Source organism: Caretta caretta, chromosome 24, assembly GCF_965140235.1.
Source record: "Caretta caretta isolate rCarCar2 chromosome 24, rCarCar1.hap1, whole genome shotgun sequence".
Taxonomy (NCBI): Eukaryota; Metazoa; Chordata; order Testudines; family Cheloniidae; genus Caretta; species Caretta caretta.
Genome location: NC_134229.1, coordinates 356,809 through 373,624, shown reverse-complemented (window position 1 = coordinate 373,624; position 16,816 = coordinate 356,809). Strand labels below are relative to the sequence as shown.

General features: G+C 40.6%; 1 protein-coding gene across 1 annotated transcript in view; it reads right to left on the bottom strand.

Moving 5' to 3' along the window:
- Positions 1-16,816, bottom strand: part of ASH1L (ASH1 like histone lysine methyltransferase) — a 154,975-nt gene that overhangs the window by 17,532 nt on the left and 120,627 nt on the right. The window contains exons 8-17 of the mRNA XM_048828935.2: positions 13,670-13,743; positions 12,039-12,084; positions 11,679-11,787; positions 7,795-8,001; positions 6,984-7,130; positions 5,786-5,894; positions 5,443-5,604; positions 5,153-5,247; positions 1,466-1,623; positions 193-345 (exon numbers count right to left, since the gene is read on the bottom strand). Of these exons, the coding sequence (XP_048684892.2) occupies positions 193-345; positions 1,466-1,623; positions 5,153-5,247; positions 5,443-5,604; positions 5,786-5,894; positions 6,984-7,130; positions 7,795-8,001; positions 11,679-11,787; positions 12,039-12,084; positions 13,670-13,743 (1,260 nt within the window). The remainder of the gene's footprint in view (positions 1-192; positions 346-1,465; positions 1,624-5,152; positions 5,248-5,442; positions 5,605-5,785; positions 5,895-6,983; positions 7,131-7,794; positions 8,002-11,678; positions 11,788-12,038; positions 12,085-13,669; positions 13,744-16,816) is intronic.

Sequence of the window (16,816 nt, the reverse complement as noted above, 5' to 3'; positions counted from 1 at the left end):
GGTAGCAGGAGAAGAGATTGTGGGAAATGGAGGGTGGAGCTGGGGGTAGGATCAGGGGAAATGGAGAAGGGGTTGTTTGAAGTCCTGAAATAAATGTATTCTTCTTTAATACATTATGCTCTGATGACCCTCATCCCTGTGTTCTGAAGAGTGATCAGATCTCAATGCAGGCTGATAGAGTGTCTGCTTCACCTTTGTAGGAGATGATGCTGTCACATATCTCCTTGAAGATTTGTGCAAGGCGTGCAGCACGAGCCACTTCAATGTTCTCTTCAGCTGCAGCCAAGCGCCGTGTTCGCACAGAACGGGAGGTTTGCAGGGCTGAGAACTGGGTCATGAAGACATCTGAAAGAACGGACAAAGAACAACCTTTATACAGAAGTTCTACCTCAAGAGGAACTAATGTCCTTCTCAAATTGAATACTTAAGATGACGCCAGATGGTGTCTCCTCTCCTGCACCAAGTTCAGAAGCATATTTCCTGTTAGCATTGACACTGATTTGGGTTACAATAAAAAGTAAAGGGTCAGATTCACTGGTAATCTCTGGCTGTTTTGTGCTGCTCTAGCCAGCTAAGCTGGATTTATGGCTACGTTGTGTTGCTAGAGCGGAAAAAAGGAACCAGAACAAACTAGGGAATGTGAACGAAGGCATGTGGGTCCCAATTTCTCACTTAGCCGCCAGAGGGGAGCCAAAAGCTGGAATGGGGTTGCATGGGTATAACTGAGAGTAGGATCTGATCTTCTGAATGGAGTGGTGTTTTGGAGAGGGGTTTGTAACTTTCCTTTGGCCGCCACATGTCCCATCCCCATAACAGATGGCAAGCCAGAAAACATAGTTTCCCAAAGACCTAAACTCAGAGATCCTCACTGTTATGAGGATAATGAGAACTCTCAGAGTTAGCATGGATTGCTGCTGCAGGTGCTGAGCAGCTCTCCTCTCATTAAGGACCAATCCTGCCCTGCATTATTTATGCTGTTATGCCAATTCCCTAAAATGGCCACATCAGGTTTCTCCTTCTCTGAAAAATCACCTGTGGGGAGAGGGGACAGGAATTCCAAATGAACAATAACATTTCCAGTAGGAGCTGTGAGCCTTCAGGATCCTGCACGGGAACACAGGAATTTCCGTACTGAATCGACCAGCGGTCTATCCAGTCCAGTCCCTGGCTCTGACAATGGCCAATACCAGATGCTTCAGAGGAAAATGTAAAACTTCATAAAGAAGAAGAATAAAAAAATATGCCTGTAGAGGGAGTTTTTTCCTCACTCAGAGTGACATTGAAAACAGATCTGTACATAAACACCCCGATCAGTATTTGAAAACCTATTTGGACTTGGTAGTAACTTTCTATTGGATCTGTGAACTGATTTGAATTATCCATGGCTGTAAACTTTCATACCAATGTGATTTGACTAGGTCTCCCAGAAGAAAGAGGTAACAGCAGGAGACTGTGCAGGCCTCACCAGATTTGATGTTGCCGTCATCACGGCAGATTCCATTCCAGCGGTTATATAATGATGCAGAGTGGATGTTGTCACTGACATGTTTCACTTCCTCTTGTTTTTGCCGAATCTTCTCCCAATTCCGTACCAGAAAAACATGACGTTTTAGCACAAAATTCCTGCAAAAATTAAAAACATGCATTTTCAAATCACCTCACTGTCTTAATGTTGACTATTGGAAGCAGAAGAAAGAAGGCAACAGCTTAGATATTCCCTGATCTATTTGGAAGTACTGTGGGGATCTAATCTATTAATCAGTTAATATCATCTATTATGCAGCACGCCAGAACTCCAACTGAGGTAGTGATGGGAGCCCTTTTTTTCAGATGGGCTCATGACAGTCTAAGGCTTGTTTTCTTGGTGACTTTTGACATGGCTGATCATGTGTTACTGAAATGGTAAATAAGTGATGATGATGGTGTGTCTGGAACTGCCCTCCAGTAGTGTGGTTCTTATTAGTGACAATGGTAATGATAAGTAAGTGCATGTCCAGCAATGAAGAGTTTGAAATGCTGCATCCCTCAAGTTTCTGTTCTGTCACCCCTGTAATACCTCTTGGAGAGATAATTCCTAAACACATCAGTTTGCTGATAACACGGTTATAGATTCATAGATTCTAAGGACCATTGTGATCAACTTGTCTGACCTCCTATATAACACAGGCCAGAGAACTTCCCCAAACTAATTCCTAGAGCAGATCTTTTAGAAAAACAACTGCTCTTGATTTAAAAATTGACAGTGATGGCGAATACACCTTGGCCCTTGGAAGTTGTTTCAATGGTTGATTACTCTCATTGTTAAAAATTTACAGCTCATTTCCAGTCAATTTGTCTCGCTTCAACTTCCAGCCATTGGATAGTGTTATACCCTTCTCTGCTAGACTGAAGAGCTGTTGATTAAATATTTGTTCACCATGTAGGTACTTTTAGACTGCAATCAAGGCAACCCTTAATCTTCTCTTTGTTAAACTAAACAGATAGACTCAAGGAGCTCCATCACTAGAAGATACTTTTCTAATCCTTTAATCATTCTTGTGGCTCTTCTCTGAACTCTCTCAACTTTATTAATCTCCTTCTTGAATTGTGGACACTGGAACTGGACACAGTATTCCAGAAGCAGTCAGATTAATGCCAAAACCAGAGGTAAAATAACCTCTCCACTTCTACTCAAGATTCCTATTTATGTATCCAAAGATCACATTAGCTCTTTTGGCCATAGCTAATGTTCAGTTGATAATCCCTAAATCTTTTTCAGAGTTACTGATAGAATCTCCCATTCTATAGTATGGCCTACACTCTTTGTTCCTAGATGTATACATCTACATTTAGCCATATTAGACCACATATTGCTTATTTGCACCCAGCTTACCAAAGATCTAGATTGCTCTGTATCAGTGTCCTGTCCTCTTCATTATTTAGCACTGCCCCGATTTCTGTGTCATCTGCAAACTTTATCAGTGACCATGTTAAATGGCATAGGACCAAGAACCGACCCCTGCAGGACCCCGCTAGAAACACACTCGTTTAGTGACTGCCCCCATTTACAATTACATTTTAAGACCTATCCATTTAGTCATTTTTAATCCATTTAATGTGTGCCATGTTAATTTTATAGCTTTCTATTTTTTAATCAAAATGTCATGCGGCACCAAGTTAAATGCCTTACAAAAGTGTAAGCATATTATATGAACCCTATTATATTTATCAACCAAACGTGTAATCTCATAAAAAAAGGTATGAGGTTAGTTTGATGGGATCTATTTTCCATAAACCCATGTTGATTGACATTAATTATATTATCCTCCTTTAATTCTTTATTAATTGAGTCCTGCATCAGTCACTCTATTATCTTGCTTTGTGAATCCTGATAGCCTCTCTTGGAGGGACTACCTTAAAGACAGAATTCTAGCTTCTGGGTAAGGAGCATCAGTATAAGGAGGGTCTCTTTTCCTTTGTGTCCCCACTCACAATGGGGTATCTTTGGAAGTTATGAAGTAGGTTTCATTATTTTCAGTCACATTCTTTCCATGAAAAGGAAGGTTATTTACATTACACATCTTTGATTTTCAGCAGCATAATTTGTACAGGCTGTGCACTTACCAGTATTTACCCTATGATAACTTTACCCAAGAAACACATGTATTCCCAGCAAGGGGCCATTATTTTCCTTTCCACTTACTAGGGACTATAGCTTGGTTGCCACTTGCAGTTGCTGCAGATTGCAGCTACTGACTGCCCAAAAGGTCTAAGAGCTGACATCACATCATGCCTGCCACCCTGCGTTATTTATGCTGACTGCCTGAAGAAGTAGTTGACTGAGTTTAAGGTGGTCCTGTTGGTCTGCGGAATGGGTCAGAAAGTGGATCTGAGCAAACTGTAAGGGACTGGGGAACAGGCAGTCTGGCTTAGTGATCACAGCTGGGCTGGGGTCCACACGTCAGGGACATGAACAAGGGTTGGAGGAATCACTAGAGCCAGGTTCAATAAGCATGAGTCAGGATCAAAGTCAGGCCAGGGTCAGAGACCAGAGACAGTACCAGGCTGAAGTCAGAGTCAAAGCCAAGCTGGAGTCTGAGTCTGGAGATTGCAGGTAGTATGAGGCTGGAGTCAGGAGGCAAGGGTCAGGGTCAGAGTCATGCTGGGATCAGAGACCACAGATCAGAAGCTGTGGTAAGGTCTGGAATTGCAGCAGGCCCAAAGTCAGACAGCTTCCTGGGGCACCCTCCAGGGTTAAATAGGGCGTTTGGCAGAGGGCCGTAGGGTACTGTCACTCTGGGTCCCTTGGGCAGTACTTCCTGCGGTGCCTACTCTCTACAGTGCTCCCTGGCCATGGATCTGAATGGCCCCCTGGTGGCACTGTGGGAATGTCAGCTGTCCCAGGCTCTTCAGACCCAGGTTCTAGTCCATGGATCCTTACACCCTCATCCTGATGGTAATCTGTGCCCTGACAGTTCCACCACTGTATTGGTGAACAATGCTAAGGTGTAGAACTTGCTCTCCTGGCACATCTCTCCCCACTTTTAATATATGCTTCATAAAAAACATTACACATTCTCTCCCTACTATTTTCCTCTCTAAAGAGGTCTTAATCAATGCATCAGGCCAAACTGCTGCCTGCCCTGTTCTACTCATTGCCAGCCATACTAATGCAATGAATTTTGTTAGTTGCACAGGAAGAACCTTTGTGTGGTTGGTTCCACTCAAACCAGCACTTCATGTTGATTGGTTCTGCTTTGCTAAGAGCAGATCCCCTGCCAGAACAGCAGCAGAGAGCAGGTTGAGGCATTCCACACTGGTCTGAACAGGTGTGCCTGATTCCAGGAGTAACTTTTAGTAACACATTACCCAGGAGCAATGTGAACACTGATGCAGTGTGTGCATTCTCCACCCCACTAGTAATGACCCATTCTAAAACAGCGATTGGAAAGGCCGTTCTAATACCAATGCCACAATTTCAGATTAAGGACAACAGATCCTATCTGATCCACAACAGATCCTAATATTTAATCTATTTAACACAGATCCCAGCACCCCTTCTTCTTCAACTGGACATTCTGTGATGCCTTATTTTATGGAGAAAAGATTCATTTTGATTTTATAGCAACCCTGCATTGCCGGAGAGAAAAACAACACTGAAATCCTTCCTTACCTTTCTCTGTTGGACATGGGCTTCATCTGAAGCTGTGGGGTCAACCTGGTTGGTGTGTTCACACTTTCACTAGTCTCCTCTGGAATGTGGCCCCTCTGTAAAATAGATAATTCTGGTGAGAAAAACCAAGGACAAATGGTATGGCAATTCATTTGAGCAACAATCTCTGAACATTGTTTCTCCAGTTTTCTATGCACATATATAACAAATATGCTTCACCTTGGTCTGGCTGAAACAAACTGACTTCCCTATAGCCTGTCTATGAAAGAAGACTTGGCTACAGTACTCACCCCCTTCTTTAGTTTGTGCTTTGACTTTCTCTTCTCTTTCGATCGTCCAGGCCTTCTGTGTGTGGTTACAGGCTGGGTGGTTTTGCCTGAGAGTCCATTCATTCGCTGACTCTTGCCCCCAATTATTCCTCTGCATTTGTCAAAACCACACTTGCAGAGTTGCTTTGAAGTAAAAAGAAGAATTATTTTTTAATAAAATCACAACAATGGAAAAATCTGTCAATATTACCAAATACCAGCTCACGCACATATAGCACAGTGTGGCCTTATTAATAACCCCTAATCTGCACAGAATTGTTCATCTTTTGTGAGACTCATCTAGGTTTAGTAGTGCGAGCCTCACCTGTTTTTCAACATTAAATGAGTGAAAATTGTAGTCATAAGTCAGTTCTGTACCAGCAGGCATGTCCTTAAGTGCGTACAACCCAATCCGGTAGACACCATTAACAGACCTGTAGAGAAAATATAATGAAAAATGTCCTGGCTTTTATCATCGTACAGGGGCCGCAAGGTCTGGAGGTGGTGGCCAAAAGAATTGGTGCTGGGGCAAAATTAGGCTTGTCCACACAGTGCAAGCGTTGAGAGGTGGGAAACAGCATTTTCATCGGGCCTTGAGCCAAACATTCGTCATTTTTACCATTCTCTCCTGCTTATCCCTCTCCCTACAAAGCCCTTCAAGGAACATTAAATGTATACTTCACTTACAAAGAGCAGGAAATTGTGGCTTCAAAGTGAGAGGAGTCACAAATCACATGAGGCACCACAAATTAAAGAACCACCCCCCCGCACCAAAATTCACTTATTTTCAGGGCTTCATTCTGAACCAGAAACTAACACTTGACCTCACATTATCATTGAATATATCTATTAATAATATTACTTTCCATATTGTTTCTGTGTTGAATTTTCATGTTCATATAAAGGAAAAACTAATTAGCACTGGGTAAAGCTGCACTAGGTACAGACAAGCACGGCAAGCTTCCACACCATGCTATCCTTATTATAAATCCTATTATGCTCACCCAACATTCCAGTTTAAAGCCACCCCTGCAAATCTCTGCTAATACACTCAATCCCTACCCGCTGTATTTCCTGCTATCCTAACACTAGGGTCTTTCCTAAGTAGAGAATAGTGGTCACAGATAGTGGTAAATTCTGACTATTTTACTATTATCCTAACTCACAAATACATTTGAACTGCCAGAGGGGAAAAGCATATGGATTTATTTTACTGCACCATCTAGTCTTAATGATTTATTATATCATAACAACATGACATACATAATGTAGGAGCTTCCATACCAGAACAGACTATTTAGATCCATGTAGGACAGCAGCCTGCCTCAGATGTGACATTACCTGACAGCAATACAAATCTTACACAATACAAGATCCTTAGTCAATATTTTGATGTTGTTTCAATCTCTGCCCAACTCATCTTTTCCCTATTTCGAGACCAACTTCTCTAAGATGCTCATCCTATCTACATTTTAACCACGGATATAGCCAGAGGTCCAGCATGTAGAGTATTTGTTTCTTACCATTTCTGCATTTCGCAGTTAGGATTACAGCTGTGGTTGATAAATCGAGCCTCGTTGCCCATGCGATAGCTGTCAATCACCATCCCACTGTCTAAGTTCAGGCAATAATGATCACTGTGATTATGGTACTGTTCAATCATCCGGTTCCTAGAAAGCAACACAGGAAAGTTCTTGTGATTCCAACTGTCAAAGCAAAGCAGACACATAGTTACTATGGAAATAGAGTGTGCAGGTACTCTGGGAGGTGGCTTTAGAGAGACAATTGTAACACTTTACATTTACATCCAGAGATAGAGGATAAGCATTGTCATCTCTGTTTTTACAGATGAGGTAACTGAAGCACAGACAAGGGCAGCGTACTTGACCAAGGTCATGACGGAGCTGGGATTAGAATTTGGGAGCTGTTCCCTCCAGACCATGCTGTCTGTCTCGTGTTATGCAAATTAATTGTACAGATTTCATCTTTGTCTCATGCATGTGGAAGAGGACTGTACAAGTACAATTGGAATCCTGTACAGAGCTTGTTTCTGTATCAAATTCATATTCACTTGTGGCACTGGGCATTTACAGAACAGATGTTGCAGGCACTATGTTGCAGAGGCTAATCACCTTTCTCAGTTTGACTGAAGAAAAGTTTATTGATTAAAATTATAAATTCTATGGGTTCTATTGGTGCTGGTGCTAGTGGATAGAAAAATACTGTCCCTTCTTTCCCTCCTCATGCTTAGTAACTAATTCCCTATAGGGGATAACGTGTTCTCAGAGCTACTTAGTGAGTCTGCCATTTGAAACAGTAATTACAAGTTTCTACCTGAATTCTTGTTCACTAACAACTTCTCCCAAATATTCAATGATAAACTGTCCTGCTTTCAGGGGCTCTTTGGTACGAATACCCCATCCTTTCTCTTCAGCACGGAAACGTTCCAGACACTGCACCCACTCATGCCGCTGAATCCGCTGGTTACAACACTGTTCACCACAAGGGCAAGTGTTAGGGGAACACTCAGCAAAGATCATCCTAAAATCAAAGACAAACAAGCTAAAAGAAAATGGTAAACATACATGGAGAGCTGCTGTCAAAGCAAAGCATGCAGTAAATCCCGTTAAAGGTGTCACTTTTCCCCAAATCTCTGACAATGGGATACCCTTTCCTTCCTCTGTCACAAAACTGATACTATCTCAGTCCCAGTTCCTATCTCAGAAGTAGCAATACAATGAGCTGTCTATCACATGGAAGTTTGTAGGTCTACACATCCAAGTGAAGATGCAGAGCCAAAAAAACCTCTAATTAGAGCTGACTAGGAATTTTTGACACAGCTTTTTTTGGTTGTAAAATGGCAATCTATCAAAACAGAAATTGTTCCTGGAAAAGGACTGGTTTCAGTGAATTTCTCAGTTCAAAAATTTTTTGGAAACAAGTTTAGAAAATCTGGAAATGTCTCATTTCAATATTTTCAAAATGAAAACTTATGGTTATAGGTTCAAAATGCCTTTTTGTTTCAAAAGTTAAACTAATTATAATACAATTGTCTTGTTTAAATAAAAAGGTCGAAACTGAAATTAAACATTTTGATTGATCTAAAATGTTTTTTTTTCAGATTAATTTGTAAACATTTTTGAGATTTGAATTTTGAGTTCTGATTGGGGATGAATTTTTTGAGATTTTGAAAAATCTTCCCAGGATCAGAAAAGAATTTCCTGCTCAGCTCTACCACTACTATGCTTCTTACAGGGGCACGTGGCATAATTTATGTATAGCATTTCAACAGAGTCCAGTCCTGATTCTCCACTCTTTTATGTCAGTTTAGCTGGTGTGCAATTTCAACAAAGTCACATCGTGGAGAAAAGAATCAGGTTCAATATCTCTTGCATTTTGACTGGCTAGTAAAAGGTATAGAAATCCCTTACACTAATCTCTGGATACCTATTATAAATTTGTGCAACCTGTTTTTTTCAGAGTCGCCAACATTTTTTCCCCACCTTGTTGAATGATCCATTGGGAGAATGCTATGGTTTTAATCCTGAGAAGGAGATTATGGATTGGCTCTGCTTCTGGGATGATAAACAACAACATTTTTGGTACAGTGTTCCATTTAATTCTTCTAGTTATGCTGTAATACAGGCCTGAACTGGAAAGGGCAGTGGACTCTATGACAATATTCAAAGGAGGATGAGTAAACTGCAGATGCTTCATTTGGGGGATGTGTTATGCTGAACAGGAAGACCTGATCTTTTCACACTTTCTGGGATTAAACATTAGAAAATTTAAATAAATTCTTAGAAAAATTTCATTTTTTCTAATCTCACTTTGTTGAATGGCAGGAGAGCTGTGAGGGACAGGAGCACTGGGGAGATAGGGTGTCGTTTAGATTCAGGAACAATGGAAAATTAATGAAATTATCATTTTTAAAAAAGATAACCTCTTTGGTAACCTAAAGTATACGAGAGTGCTAAAGGAATTGGCGGCTGTGATTGCAGAGCCATTGGCCATTATCTTTGAAAACTCATGGCGATCGGGAGAAGTCCCGGACGACTGGAAAAAGGCTAATGTAGTGCCCATCTTTAAAAAAGGGAAGAAGGAGGATCCTGGGAACTACAGGCCAGTCAGCCTCACCTCAGTCCCCAGAAAAATCATGGAGCAGGTCCTCAAGGAATCAATCCTGAAGCACTTAAACGAGAGGAAAGTGATCAGGAACAGTCAGCATGGATTCACCAAGGGAAGGTCATGCCTGACTAATCTAATCGCCTTCTATGATGAGATTACTGGTTCTGTGGATGAAGGAAAAGCAGTGGATGTATTGTTTCTTGACTTTAGCAAAGCTTTTGACACGGTCTGCCACAGTATTCTTGTCAGCAAGTTAAAGAAGTATGGGCTGGATGAATGCACTATAAGGTGGGTAGAAAGTTGGCTAGATTGTCGGGCTCAACAGGTAGTGATCAATGGCTCCATGTCTAGATGGCAGCCGGTATCAAGTGGAGTGCCCCAAGCGTCGGTCCTGGGGCCGGTTTTGTTCAATATCTTCATAAATGATCTGGAGGATGGTGTGGATTGCACTCTCAGCAAATTTGCGGATGATACTAAACTAGGAGGAGTGGTAGATACGGTGGCAGGTAGGGATAGGATACAGAGGGACCTAGAAAAATTGGAGGATTGGGCCAAAAGAAATCTGATGAGGTTCAACAAGGATAAGTGCAGGGTCCTGCACTTAGGACGGAAGAATCCAATGCACCGCTACAGACTAGGAACCGAATGGCTAGGCAGCAGTTCTGCAGAAAAGGATCTAGGGGTGACAGTGGACGAGAAGCTGGATATGAGTCAACAGTGTGCCCTTGTTGACAAGAAGGCCAATGGCATTTTGGGATGTATAAGTAGGGTATAGCCAGCAGATCAAGGGATGTGATCGTTCCCCTCTATTCGACATTGGTGAGGCCTCGTCTGGAGTACTGTGTCCAGTTTTGGGCCCCACATTACAAGAAGGATGTGGAAAAACTGGAGAGAGTCCAGCGAAGGGCAACAAAGATGATTAGAGGTCTGGAACACATGACTTATGAGGAGAGGCTGAGGGAACTGGGATTGTTTAGTCTGCAGAAGAGAAGAATGAGGGGGGATTTGATAGCTGCTTTCAACTACCTGAGAGGTGGTTCCAAAGAGGATGGTTCTAGACTATTCTCAGTGGTAGAAGATGACAGGACAAGGAGTAATGGTCTCAAGTTGCAGTGGGGGAGGTTTAAGTTGGATATTAGGAAAAACTTTTTCACTAGGAGGGTGGTAAAACACTGGAATGAGTTACCTAGGGAGGTGGTAGAATCTCCTTCCTTAGAAGTTTTTAAGGTCAGGCTTGACGAAGCCCTGGCTGGGATGATTTAATTGGGGATTGGTCCTGCTTTGAGCAGGGGGTTGGACTAGATGACCTCCTGAGGTCCCTTCCAACCCTGATATTCTATGATTCTATGATTATGCAGACTAGAGCTGTGCTTAGCGCACAAGAGCTGAAGAACTTTCATAAGCAAAGTTGATTTAATCATAATGAAATGGCAAATTAGTCTAAGATGTTATTTGATTACTAGTCTCTAAGACTGAAGAAATGTCATGCTCTTCCCTACAGAGAACTGTTCTGGGTAGTCATGAATGGAATCCAAAATCCCTATAACGTGTCTCTGTTCTTACTTTCTTCCTGGCTCTTCTCTTTGTGATAATTACTACATTCCGTTTCTCTTCTCCTCATGGGATTCCTGTTCTTTCTTCATACCTTCCCTTCCCTCCCGAGTCATCCATTTCCAGCTTCATCAGCAACTGCTCTTTTCTGAACATAGATATGACCTCAGAACAACTGAGAGATTCCTTCCAGTCCTCAAACTAAAGTTCTTTAAAAGGAAACATCAAAAGAATGGCTTCTACTATTGTCCATGGAATAACATGGGTCTTTGAAAGCTTCAAGCACAGCCCAATAGACTGCTTTCCTGCCTGAGGAAGGGAAAGAAATAGCATGCTCTCTTATTATTAAAGCGGTAGCTAGTAAAGGAAACTATGCTATATGCTTCTGTATCCACACTTTGTTGTACTGGGATCATTTCAGACTGATGAGCTTCTGATCACACCCAGCACATCTCTTTAACTTTCAAATAGTATCAGTTTATGGGGATTAGCCTGTTCAGGGGAATTCCCTTATTCTGCTTAATCAGCACATTTCCTACCTGTTAAGACAGTCATCTAAACAGCCCTTTCCATTGCCATCATCTGGTTTCTTACAATTGCAGGTGGTGGCCTCATAGCCAGAAAGAGGCTTAACATCTACATAGACGTCTGGAAAAAGAAAAAAGGAAAAGAAATAATTTTTCCAGAATAAAACAGCTATTTGAAATGCTTTCACCCCAATGATAGAAACCTGAGAAGAAGGTGGACGGCCAGTCTTTTATGGAACAGAGGGGTGGTGGAAGAGAGGAAGTCATGTCAAAGTTCCATACTTACACTGCTTAGTGAAAGGCACATGTATAATGACACCCACTATAAAGTAATAAATACAATAAATAATAATAATTAATAAAGTTACTTACTAGAACGGATTTTTTTATAAAGTGGGACATCTGGCTTTTTGTACAACTAAAAGGAAGAAAAAGAAAATTCTTACTTAATACATTGAACAACTGAAGCTGACATTCAGAAGTGTCAGGAAAATGATGGGCATGTTGTTCATATGTATATATTTATGTTAATTACTGGATAATATATGCATAAAGATCAGCTCAGGCTATTTCTCTGTGTGCGCACATGAGAAGAGAGATTAAAAATGTATCTGAATAAAAAATACCTAAGTTTAGAGAGCTCACTGAACAAAATTTCCAACATGGTTTATTCCTCCATATTGTCTGACACAGCAATCAGGAAAAGTCAAACAGAACATCTATGGAAACAGACATAGCTTTTTGGGATAGTAATATTTCCCTCAGCATTGCAGAGAAAAATACTTATTTAAAATAACTTTGAGTATGGGCACCTGCTCTTGTGGTAGAGCAGTATATTCATACTCAGTACAGTGGTAAGGAGGGGGAATCAGAACTCAGGCCCAAGATCTCTGGGCTGGAACCAAGGGAAATGCAGATCCTTTAGTCAGAATAATTTGCTATATATAAGGAGAGGACAGGAGATAAAACGGAGTTCCCACTGTTACATATTTTCTACATAAGCTATTACAGAACTAGATTTTTGCTTATAATTTAATATATAGTATCATTAATTGCTTCTCCTTTTAATTGTGTTTTAAAAGAATAATTACAATTCACTTTCTGTGTGTACTGCACTAGTAGCCCCTTTCAGTATCAACTGTCTCAGACATCATATAACAAAATGATTCTGTAAGTGTTCAGATATTAGGTGCATGAGGAGTGCATACCATTTTTAACTAGGTAATATTATAATATAGATAAGATATTGATAGAGGTAGCTAATCTTAAAGTCAAAGCCAGGAACTCTCCCCAAGTAGAATGTCAACAGCTTTCACTTTTTTAAGATCAGACTTTGGTGGTATTCTGATGAGCACCTGGAGCCACACTACCTTGGGAATTTGTTTAGCTCACTTACATGGCGAGATTACATCTCCTAGAGCTCATTTCTTGCTGTAGAGCTGGAGATGGATTTACCCTGCCTGTGTTAAATCACTGGTGGAGACTTCTCAGTTAAGGAAAAGAAAAGAAATCCCTATTTTTAGGCTTACATTCTTTTTAAAGATCTTTAAAGTGTGTAACTGTTAAACACTCTCTGCACACCCCTCAATATGAAAATTTCAGCTTGCAAGTAAAAAATAAATTCCATTCTGCTGGGACTGATTCAAGAAAAACAAGGCCTGAAATTTCTCAGTGCTGTTGGCAGTACATCTGAATTCTCCTGAGGCGCGTCTAAAACAAGATCCTTATAAAAAGTAAGCAGGCCTCCAAAATAAAAGTCCATAGCAAAATTAAAGATGGGCTTTTTCAGAAACTCAGTAGACTGCTGCTATTTTGCAGTGAAGGGGAAAATGGAAATTGTCCACATTAAATATATACATGCAAATTATTTTTTCTCATTAATGTCAACATGAATATTTACCAATATTCAGAAAATGTTACTGTAGCTGTGGTGTAAGAACCCTAGTCTCTTTCTAGAATTTCTGAATGCAATCTTGGCACTTAGTAACATTTTTGTCTTGTACCTGATTATGTTTCCACTGCCAGAGGATGTCGTACGGCAGCTGGAAGTCTATTCTCTTCTGTCTCAGATACTTCCCTGAAACAAAATTGATTATATGTCACTCATTCACATATACTCATGAGGAAAGAGGATCATGAATGGGCACAGAGCCCAAATTCTGACAGAGCCCCTCAAATCTCTGAAAATAGTAAAAGGCAGAATAGCAGAAATCCTCAAAGAACATTTTGTTTATTAGGGGCAACACAGGAAACATGTCAGTAAAGAATCCTTCAAAAGCATCGCAACATGCTGGTGTTGTTGGCTTTCCTCTAGTGTCACAGATAGGTTTATTCTTATGGGTATTGAATGAGGTTTTTTCACATTATAACATCCTAAATGTTATTACCAGAGACAGTGTGTACAGTGGGGTCCTGGTGACCCAACAGTTCAGTAACAGATCTTTTCCATTAATCTCTTAAGTGGGGTCACATAAACTGTACTTCCAAATATGAAGATTGGCTTGCTGGGGAAGGTGAGAGGGGAAAGGCACTCTGCTTTCTGTGGAGAGGGGTCTTAAACTGTACTTTGATGACTGACCTTAGAGAGATCATAAAACTCTGATGTTTGCAGCTAAACTCCTGACAACAATGCCAAGATCTCTGTGGGGGTTCTCACAGGAGAGGTCATTGTAAAGCGAGCAACTTTGAAGGCCAGAATACATTTTACAGATATAAAAAGACTTGCCTTTTAATCTTCAAAAATCTATTTTCCCCAAGAAGGTACCTACTCTGGTTTTGCAGTATTTTTCACATTGTAACATCTCAATGTTATTACTGGGACACTATGTAGAGTGGGGTCCTGGTGACCCAAGAGTGCAGTAACAGATCTTTTCCACTAGCAATTTCCAAAGTTGTGCTTTTCGGTCAGGACTTCATTCTGGCATTTGCTCTTCACAACCCCCTTTCCCCAAACAATGTACTAGTATGTAGAGGGTGAGTCTCTCCTCCCTCCCTCCCCCCACCTATGAATGTACTGAAATGGGATCTCAGTTAAGTTTCCAAAAGGTGGGACTATCCTGGATTTTTTCCCAGCCTGACTCAAAGTGAAATTTTCTGATCCATGAAGCCCTGCCCTCTATGTCAGAGAAACATTGTGGAGAATTTATTTTGCCAATCCTCATTAAAAATGTACTTCCTATCAGTGTGAGATGTCTGTAAAACAAGCAACTGTTACTCTCCCTTCTGCACATTCTTCTGGAAAATCTGACCAAGTCATCTGATAAAGTACTCAGTTGGATGCTCCTAAGAATCATCTGAGTCCCCTTCAGTGCTCCCCTTGCTCCCAGTATACAGCACTTAGGAGGGCAATTCAAGTGGGTGTACTAAAAATATGGCAAGTAGAAAATGAATAGTGTTCTTAAGCATTCAATCTATTTTACTTTATATTTTCTCAGGAAGGATCATTTTCCCCCTACTTATTTTACCAAATTGAGCACAATTACTATGCGTACACTGTTTATTATAGGACATGAAAAAAGATGTTGGAAGAAAAGAGGAATTCTTTAAGCACTTTTGATTTACTAAATCATACAATGAAGAGAGGAGGAGGCTGGAAGAGACTGAACAGTTTGCATTGAACTACATTTTGTAAAGAGAGACGAGACAGTGGCTGGGTTGGTTCTCAAGTATCTAGACAAGAATTCCAGAACTCTGCCCAGACTTGATTTCTTAACCAATGAGACAGTGAATGGCTCTTTTACTGGCATTATGCTGCATAATTTAACAAGGAGATCTCTAAAAATAATTGTATCTGCCTATGCAGTGCAGGGTTCCAGTATATATGAAGTGCTTCCTGATTCCAAGCTCCACATCTTCATATCACTTCCTCTTTCCTAACCAGTATAAGTGACCTGAATAAAACACTTTCCACAGTCTTTCCACAGTATGCATCCGATGAAGTGAGCTGTAGCTCACGAAAGCTTATGCTCAAATAAATTGGTTAGTCTCTAAGGTGCCACAAGTACTCCTTTTCTTTTGCGAATACAGACTCACACGGCTGTTACTCTGAAACCTGAATAAAACCTGTTGTACAAGTGTTCTTTTTTTGGAGAGGTATCTACAGCCCATCCCACTGCTTTTGTGTAAGAGATATTCCTTCCTATTTCAAAAGTTGGTGTTAAACAGTTAGTAGAGGACACAGATACTACACAGTAAAAATCTGTTGTAACTTCCAGAAATGAAGTTACTTAAGGAGACTTACTAAGGAAAACAGCTATCTGACTAGAGGAGAGAAGCACTGTCTCATACATTATTCATCAGTAACTTCTAATTAGGAAACCTCAAATAAAGTTTGATACTCTCTCCTTAATTCTCATTACTGTGCCCAAAGAACTAGAATGATCTAGCACAGATAACAAATATATACAAAAAGTTTCCACAAGCCTAATTTACACAATAGACCAGAGGGGTCAGGAGAATCCATTAGGGTCTAATGTACTAAGTCTTAAGCCCATTACACCCTAAGAATACGAACGAGTGCTGAAAATGACTTTCAATAATCGGTTTCCATGAACTGGTATTGACAGTGGCCTAAATGTTAAGTGTAGATTTGACAAGGCCATTCCTAATAACGTTTCAAGGGGACATGATATTGAAAAAACATTTTCAGCAATAGTTCAATTTCTTGGTGTGCATAGAGTTTCTGCCATTAAGAACCTGGCTTCTACAAGTGTCAGGGTTTGATACTGCAAACACCAGGAGTTTTTAAATTAAGATTAAAATGTTGTCCTGTCATTTTGTTGGGATACTGCTGCACAGATCTGAAACCAAAAGGGGTGAATATAGATGAAGTGTCAGCCCAATGCCCAAACATCCTGGCTTTCCTGGGTCTAATCAAGCCCTTTCATGTTCCTCTAGCAATAATTTCTGTGGTTTCATTTAGATTCAAATGCATACCTCCATCATTGAGAAAACTGGAAAATAAAAATTGTAATGTTTTCCTTACAACTTACTCTTAAATTAGTTTTTATTTTCAAAGCTTTTTTTTATCCTTAGCAGGTTCCAGGAAACAGCTAAATCTGCTGGGAATTTGCTTTCACTTCTATGACCTCACTGAGTGAAACAAAAGGCCCTTTCAAGTGCCCTGGCACTGAGCCTGGAGAATATGGAAC